This window comes from Anabrus simplex, chromosome 5 (genome assembly GCF_040414725.1).
Source record: "Anabrus simplex isolate iqAnaSimp1 chromosome 5, ASM4041472v1, whole genome shotgun sequence".
In the NCBI taxonomy this organism is placed as follows: domain Eukaryota; kingdom Metazoa; phylum Arthropoda; class Insecta; order Orthoptera; family Tettigoniidae; genus Anabrus; species Anabrus simplex.
The window spans coordinates 425508013-425516482 of NC_090269.1; the positions used below are offsets into that span (position 1 = coordinate 425508013).

The 8470-nt window shown below is 39.4% G+C and overlaps 1 protein-coding gene across 2 annotated transcripts in view; it reads right to left on the reverse strand.

The window, feature by feature from the left end:
- ytr (U4/U6.U5 small nuclear ribonucleoprotein 27 kDa protein yantar) overlaps window positions 1–7236 on the reverse strand; it is a 50814-nt gene extending 43578 nt beyond the window's left edge. The window contains exons 1-3 of one of the 2 annotated variants that reach the window (XM_068227965.1): window positions 7095–7236; window positions 4898–5052; window positions 2006–2137 (exon numbers count right to left, since the gene is read on the reverse strand). In XM_068227965.1, the coding sequence (XP_068084066.1) occupies window positions 2006–2121 (116 nt within the window). In that variant the 5' untranslated portion in view covers window positions 2122–2137; window positions 4898–5052; window positions 7095–7236. Of the gene's footprint in view, window positions 1–2005; window positions 2141–4897; window positions 5053–7094 lie in introns of both variants that reach the window. The other variant, XM_068227964.1, reaches the window with a different exon arrangement.
- Between the last annotated feature and the right edge of the window lie 1234 nt (window positions 7237–8470).

The following is an 8470-nucleotide window of genomic DNA, read 5'->3' on the forward strand; positions in this document are numbered from 1 at the left end:
TCTGAGGCACTGATTGGAATGAACAGTGTGCATATTTAGCGGAATAATGGCAGATGAGTGTTCATGGCAATCTGCGGCCTGGTCATCCCAGCTCTGGAACTTTGGACTATTAGATTGGCACCGCAATCTAACCGCAGCACTATTCGTTAAAAGTGATAAAACGTGCGGCTTTACATTTGATCGAGTATTTTATATGATAGCATTGCTTTTAATCGTTACATTCATACGTTTTTGTAACGACGTATGTTGATTTCAGTTAGGAAAACAACAAAGTCAGTCTTACTGAGAATCCCGTAGCGAAGCACGGGTACATCAGCTAGTCATCAATACTTTTAACTACATCTTTCACTTGGTTAAAATTCTCCTGGTAGAACGATACTGCGGTTAACCAAGTTCCACATCTCGTGAGAACAGGTTCCGGCGGAAGAGAATAGGCAGATGAGTTTTGTACAACTGTACACGAGCTGATGCTTTTAGGAAGAGTTTTTTCCCACTTGAAATTACATTGTTGACAGGTGGAAAGAGGGTACATATCTTTTCTGCAATGTGATGCAATCCATGAGCCAAACATGTGACATGGATGAGATCTGGAAAAAATACTCGAAAAGACTGACCAACTTTCAACATATACGAAGCTGCATCTGTGACTAAAAGGCGGACTTTGTAACAATCACTCCCTGATTCACCGGGCCACAAAATCACAGGGAATCGTTAACAAATCTTGCAACTGTAGCATGGTTGGTTTTTTTCTAACACTTTGCACAAAAGTAAAAGAGGTTTGCCGGGTTCTTCCGGACATAATTTTCCCACTATGAAGTTTGCAATGTATCGACCACATAAATTGGTTGTTTCATCTACCGATACCCAGACACAGTTCCCTCCTATGTCAGATCGTATCGAATCAACGACAGAAGCGTGCAGTGAAAATAAATAGTTCTTCCTAAGGGTAGAGTCATCTGGTATCCTGTGATTAGCACAATACTTTGAGAAACAAGCGTAGATGTGAATTATTCAATTTATACACTGGAATGTTGCTGCATACAAAAGCTTTACAAATATCAGCGGAAAATGTACTAACACACACCGTGTTTTCATGTCGGTTAAAAGTAGCTGTCGCATATTCTTACTCTGCTCTCTTGATCTGAGATGTGAAGTTGTTTTCGAATGCTGTTCAATTTGAAATTTTTGATCACATTATACACTCTTACTGCACACTTGAAGTTACTACATCAGCGTCACTTGTATAGGCACTATTGCCTGATATCCACTGTTTAATTTAAAAAGACCCAGAGCTCTTATCTTTAGGCATTTTAAAAGCTGAATCTGATAAAACACTGCAATAGACGACCAGCAAGTTAACAACTGAACGCACTTGTTTAAGCCAACCTTGGTAGGCTACTGTAAGGAGAAAGGAATGTCTGAAAGAAGGAAATAGCTGTTGTGAAATGGGTCATTATCTGTCTACCTGCTTGTGTTGCGACACTGAAAGCCCTTTCCTTGATAAGGGGAAGGATTCTTAATTTGCCAAAGGATGTACAACATATAGAATTCATTAGAATTTTCATTTCATTCAGAAATCTTAAATAATCAATCACACATAAGAGAAAAATATACCTGTATATGCACTAACATTCAAAATATGCATTTGCATATGCATTTTTAAAATATCTGGGCCCTACATATGACCTACTTAAATTGCGACAATAATGTTACATGTGACCAAAGTAACCAGTGACAAGATGTACTTTGGAAGATTATTCTGGACCCACAAACTAGGGCACGACTCCTCAAACCAACAACACAAATCACTTTATTTATCTACAATTATCTATTATTACATTTTTCCAATACACTTCGACATTAACCCCATTAAAAAGGATGTTAATCAGACTGTATATGAATCAAATTCATAGCTGTGTGTTCAAGTGTACAAAGCCTACACCATAAACACTGTACAAGAAAGCACTATTAGAACCGTAAGCCACCCAAATTGTAAAAGTTATACCTGCGTCTTCTCTCCCTGGACCTTCGTCTACGCCTATCTCTTTCTCTTCCCTCCCTCTCTCGTGACTTGCTGCGTCGTCTTCTAGAGGAGGGAGATGGTGATCTACTGTGTGCCATATGTACACTGTACAAACTACTGAAAAAGAAAAATACAAATATTAGTGTCTGAAACACTTACGTGATTACAGTTCGAATGAAGGAGGTACTCCTAATGAATGCAGAGTTGCTACCAGTGTACATAGGAAAGGGTGATATTTATAAAGCAGATAATTACAGGCCAATTGGTTTGACATGTCGTTTGTAGGCTCTGGGAACGTATTATTTCTGATTACTACAAATGTAACTGTGAAATTACTAACTGGCTGGATAGAAAAGAGACCTGGTTTAGGAAAAGTTATTTCAGTGATGCTCATTTTTTTAGGTTCCAGCAAGATGTAGCAGGAGGTCAAATGGACTGTATCACTGATGACCTTTTCAAAGCTTTTGATAATTTACATCTCTTTTTTTGTTTGTTTACAAGTCGCTTTACGTTGCACTGACACAGATAGGTCTTATGGCGACGATGGGACAGGGAAGGGCTAGGAGTGGGAAGGAGCGACCATGGCCTTAATTACACCTTCAGGGCTGCCGACACTGGGGTTTGAACCCACCATCTCCCAAATACCGGATATTGGCCGCACTTAACTATAAAGCTCAGTGATAATGTACATCATGGAAGATTGCTCATTAAAAACGAGGGCAATTGGACTAGACAAAAGTATGGTTGAATGGAAGGATAAATTTCTACAAATTTGAATTCAGAGAATCAGAGTAGAAGCAGCATTTGCCTGATCCTGTAATAATTTAGTGGAGGTCAGTATTTTTAGACCTTTGTTTTCTCATGTATATAAATGATATGGGTAAGGAACTGGACATGCTAGAGGAAGCAGGCAGGTCATGTCTGTTTTGTTCTACAGTTTTACCTTCAGACATGAGATGTCTAATTTCACACTGGAGGTGAGTCTTGTAAATAATTTTCTCCCCTTTTTTTTTTCCTTCTTCTTTCCTGTTTGTTCATTCCTTATTCTTTCTATCATTTCCCAATTTACTCCATTGCCTAATTCAATTTAAAGACACAAAGGTCACACACATAACTTTTGCTGTTATTTGTATTTTGATGCTATAAACATTCCTACAACATTGTCTTTCTCTTATATACATATGTTTTAGTTATCATATGATCCGCTTAATTTTTATTTTGGCTGATGATGGCCACTAAGTGGCTGAAACTAGTCCCAAGACTAATGTAATACTATTTATCTCTTATAAAGGAGTTGGGTTACAAAAATACTACAAATTTTGCGCTGGGAAAACTTGGCAGTAAGAAGAGAAGCTGCTAGACTAAGCATTATCCTTCACTGGAGAGATGAGATGAAATGACATTAGTAGACGAATAAGCATAAGTGAAGTTTTTTAAGGTAGAAAAGATTACAATATACAGTTGCCATTCAAGAGGACAAACTATTAATTTATAGGAAGAGGTATCGAGTGTTTGGAATAATTTATCACAAGAAATATTTGATAAATTTCCAAAGTTTCTGAAATCATTTAAGAAACGACTAGGTAAACAACTGATAGGGAATCTGTCACCTAGATGACAGCCCTAAATGCAGATCAATGATTAACAATTGAATGATTTCAAGCAAAGTAATAAATAAAAGTTGTATGATACCATATTTACTGATATCCTAAAACTGTACTTTCTATATTTCCAGTAGCAACAAGAGAGAAACATCTTTATGATAAAATGCAACTTTTAACCACATCCCACATTTTTTCTTTCTAACACAAAGGCAGGGAATCTATGGATGAAATATTACAAAATGAAGCTTATTTTTAAATCCCAAGTTTAATATATAAAACTTATCGTCAAAGAAATTCATTACTTACGAACTCGTATGCTAGAACAAAAACCAGTAGGCCTAGGCCTATAGCATAAGTTTATTTCAAAGAAAAACAATGCTGTTATCATTATCTCATTGTTAGCAATGGCAATAATGACAAGCCTTATCAGATTTGAAGATATATTTGTATAACGGTGACCTGTTAAGATAATGTGATTATAAAGTCAGAAACCATAAGGACAAATTGTGGCAATTCGTTTATACGAAGAGGAATAAGGATTTGGAATAATTTACCAAGGTAAATATTCGACAAAATACCAACATCTCTGAAATAATTTAAGAAACGACTATGTAAACAACTAATCCTACGGAATCTGACACCAGAGCGACAGCCCTAAATGAATGAAATGATTAAATTTTAAACTGTTCGGTAGTTCATTTGAGGACACAATCTTTGTGAAAAGAAAGCATCCAATGTATTTCCTTTGGAACAAAATAAACCCGAAGTAGTACCGTGACTAATAATCCGAGGCCAGGATCCTCTCAATGATAAAATAGTTATTCATCATGCCGTTTTAGCGTTCGCTAATCGGGAGGTGCAAACAAAATTACCAAATAAAGAACAACCATACAACCAAAAATGAAAGAAACTATGTAAACCTACTCCTTGTACTATACGTTTAAGAACACAACACCCAATAATTTAAGCTCATACAAATTCAAAATGTCAAACACTGAATATATATAACACGGTATGCAAAACAAGATCGACGAAATGACACTGGTATAAACGAGCTTCATCCATAGCAGAACCTCTGATACAAGGATCTATTACATTAAATTTTACCCATTAAATTAAGTCTGATATTTAAACCCGTCTTAACTAAAATCTAATGCAAAATTTTGACTGATTCTGCTAGACCTAACCTAAAAAGTAAACAAGACATGTTATCTACACATTGAACACAATGTGCATTTATTAACACAAATATCACATTACACATACATACCAAAACAATAAGTGTAACTCCTGCGCTCAGGAATCGTCCACGTTCAGACAAGAAATGTCAAAATGTGTTCATTTAAAGTATCCCTGTATAAACACCCTGAGTGTAATAAATAAACCTGAGTCGATAGTTCGATAGTACTGCCTATGTCTATCTCACTGCCTGCTCGATCTGCATCCGATGGCTGCTTATACTGCCTGCTCATTACAACATTTTAACATGGCACTAAATGAAACACTCCGTTTACAAATACCCACAGCAGGTGGCAGCACTAACCGGCTCCAGACCTGTCGGAATGAAATAGCGGGAAATAGGATAGGCTGTACTTGTTTTCAGTGAAAATGGTGTACTGCTGCGTGCCTTTCTGCAAATCAAAGAATGGGAAACCAGAATGCCGTGATATTTCATTCCATGATATACCTTCAAGTACACAATTGTGTCGAAAGTGGTTAAGTATTATATCCAGGGAAGGAAACAGCAAGGGAAGTAAATGGATTCCTGATTATTCCGTGGTTTGCAGTCTACATTTTGTAAATGACGATTTCAAAGTGACCAGCAAAACGCGAAAATTAAAAACAGGATCTGTACCCAGCCCTTTCCCTGATTATCCAGCTTATAAACAACCGCTAATTTCAGAGATGATTAAGAGAAGGGATTCAAGCACAGAGACGTCTAACAAGAGCTCTTCAAACACCATTGCAGAAAATGGTAAGCGTAAGGTTTGAAGTATTACATACTAAGTAATATAATATCTGGGGTCACTGTACTGTTAATGTGAAGGTACAAAACAGAATAATATGCTGTCATAGATTCCATTGTCCGCCTCTATGGTGTAGTGGTTAGTGTGATTAGCTGCTAACGCCGGAGGTCCGGGTTCGATTCCCGACTCTGCTACGAAATTTGAAAAGTGGTACGAGGGCTGGAACGGGGTCCACTCAGCCTCGGGAGGTCAGTAGAGGTGGGTTCGATTCCCACCTCAGCCATCCTGGAAGTGGTTTTCCGTGGTTTCCCGTTTCTCCTCCAGGCAAATGCCGGGAGCTTCCTTCACACTTCCTTGTCTATCCCTTCCAAGGCCCCTGTTCAGCATAGCAGGTGAGGCCGCCTGGGCGAGGGACTGGTCATCCTCCCCAGTTTCATCCGCCCGACCCAGAGTCTGAAGCTCCAGGACACTGCCCTTGAGGCGGTAGAGGTGGGATCCTTCGCTGAGTCCGAGGGAAAAGCAAACCCTGGAGGGTAAGCAGATTAAGATTCCATTACGAGTTTTTTGCTAGCAGTATAATATCGTGTCAATATACTGCTCTTTTTATTACTATTATTATTTACGCAAGTAGGGCCTATTTAGTTAATTGGTTAATTCCAGTGGTTCGGGGGCTGGGGTGTGTATGGCATCTTCAGCATTAGAAATCATCCTAGGTAGGGCTTTCATCTTCACAGATATGCAAGTCGCCTAATAGGCCGTCTATTATTATTATTCCCTGAGTATGTACTTGATTTACTGGAAGATTTTCGTGAGCCCCCTGAGTCAGTGTGTGTCACTTCGGAAACTGCTTACCAGGGATTAGTGTGTGGTTATTTAGTGCGTGTAATCGAAGAAAACACAGAATGCAGCACGTGCTTGAATAACGTTTCTACCTCATTTAATTCATCCCCATTGATAGCTGCGCTAGCCCTAGCAACGATTTATTGGCCTAATTATGAGGGTTCAGAAATTTGTTGAGACGGCTCTACCGTACTGCAAGAAATCTTCAAGTCTGCTCCAGATTATAAAAAACTATGTTCTACCTTCTTTGTGCCAATGTAATTTTTTAAAGTGTTTGAGTAACAATAAGCACCAGGAACTTGTGTCAGAAACTGTGCTGGCCAAAGTCGTGAAACCTCTACTTAGTAATGTAGGGAAGTACCATACAGACAAAGTTTCCAGGTTTTCTTGTTCGTCGTAACCTCTTTCTCGAAAAGTGCTGAAGCTATAACTCTCTAGAGCACCACTTTATACGTAAAATTCTTTAATATTTCTCTTACTTTCAGATTTTAAATTTTGCTAGTATGCTTATCTAGTTGTATTCACGCGGTAAATGGGTACGTTTGGTGCTGCCATCTAGCGGCAGATTGTTTGTAAGGCGTGTTACACGTTTGAGTATGGAATGAGCAGGCAGTTTAAGCAGCCATCGGATGCAGATCGAGCAGGCAGTGGTCTATCTACTTTGACTTAAATTTCTAGACAGGGCTGCCAAAAGCTATCAGTAGGCCAATGGTTTCCCTCCCAATTGGTAAACATCTTCTTCTTCTCCCGGCGCTTCTTTCGAAAGGTCCTACTTTGGACCACGCTTGTTCAACAGTTGACATTTGCCCGGTATTCTCGCAGCTTCGTCTGGTGTAACTCCTTTCTCTCTCCTGTTCAGGGGGTACCTTTTCTTCAGGATTTTTCCTCAAATCCACGAATTTCCTTCAGGGTGTGTCTCACAGACTGTCTGTTTTGGAGATCTGTTATTCCCAATTATTTAATATCCTTCTCGGTTTCCGTCAACCAAGCGGTACGAACCTTCTTGTTTTGCCAGAAAGTGAACAGACGGGTGATTAGTCGGTTTGGAGGCAATCTTGTAACACGGACATAGAAAGCTACCCTTCTTTCCCTTGCAAAGTCAGAGAGCTTCTCAATATGTTCGTAGAGCTGAGAGTTATGTCGCCTTCGGAACTCCCCATCTTCCTTTACCGGGCCTAGGACCTTCTTGAGGATTCTCCTCTCTCTGACTTCCAATTTCTCTGCCAAACCTCTTCGGTTTAAGGAAAGACACTCCATGGCATACAGGGCTTCTGGTCGTATGACTGATGTCTAGTGTTTAAGTTTCAGGTTGCGTGACAGCCATTTCTTGTTATAGGTGTTCTTAGTCAGTCGATAGGCTAGTTCCAACTTGTTGACTCTCATGGATAATGATGCTCTTTCTGATAAGTTAGGATCAATCCATTCGCCGAGATATTTAAATTTCTCGGTCCTCATGATGTGTCCCTGTTCTAGTAACATCTCTCTGTTTGCTTCTTTGATGTTGGTTAAGAATTTTGTTTTCTCCAGCGACACTTGAAGACACACTTTGGCAGCCTGTTTCCTGAGGCAATTTACCCGTATTGCTGTCATTTCAAGAGAATAAGCAAATTGTCCCATGTCATCTGCAAAGGCCAAGCAATCTACAAACAGTCCCTACTTCTTATGGCCCAAGTAGACACCATTCTGAACACCCAAATTGATCAGTTCCTTGCGCCATTCTCTCACAACCTTTTCAAGGACACAGTTGAAGAGAAGTGGCGAGAGTCCATCCCTTAGTCTCACTCCAGTTTTTATCTCGAAGCTTTCTGAGATCTCGCCTCTAAATTTAACCTTGGATTGGGTGTTGGTCAAGGTTTCTAGGATGAGTCTGCGGGTTTTGTTGTTTAGTCCTAGTTCCTGGAGTACTTTGTTAAGCGCTTCTCTATCAACGGAATCGTAGGCCTTCCTAAAATCAACAAAGGTGACGACCATCTAGCGGTTTTTCATCTTGGAGTATGCAAGTACAGTTTTAAGGTTGAGGATCTGTTCAGCACAGG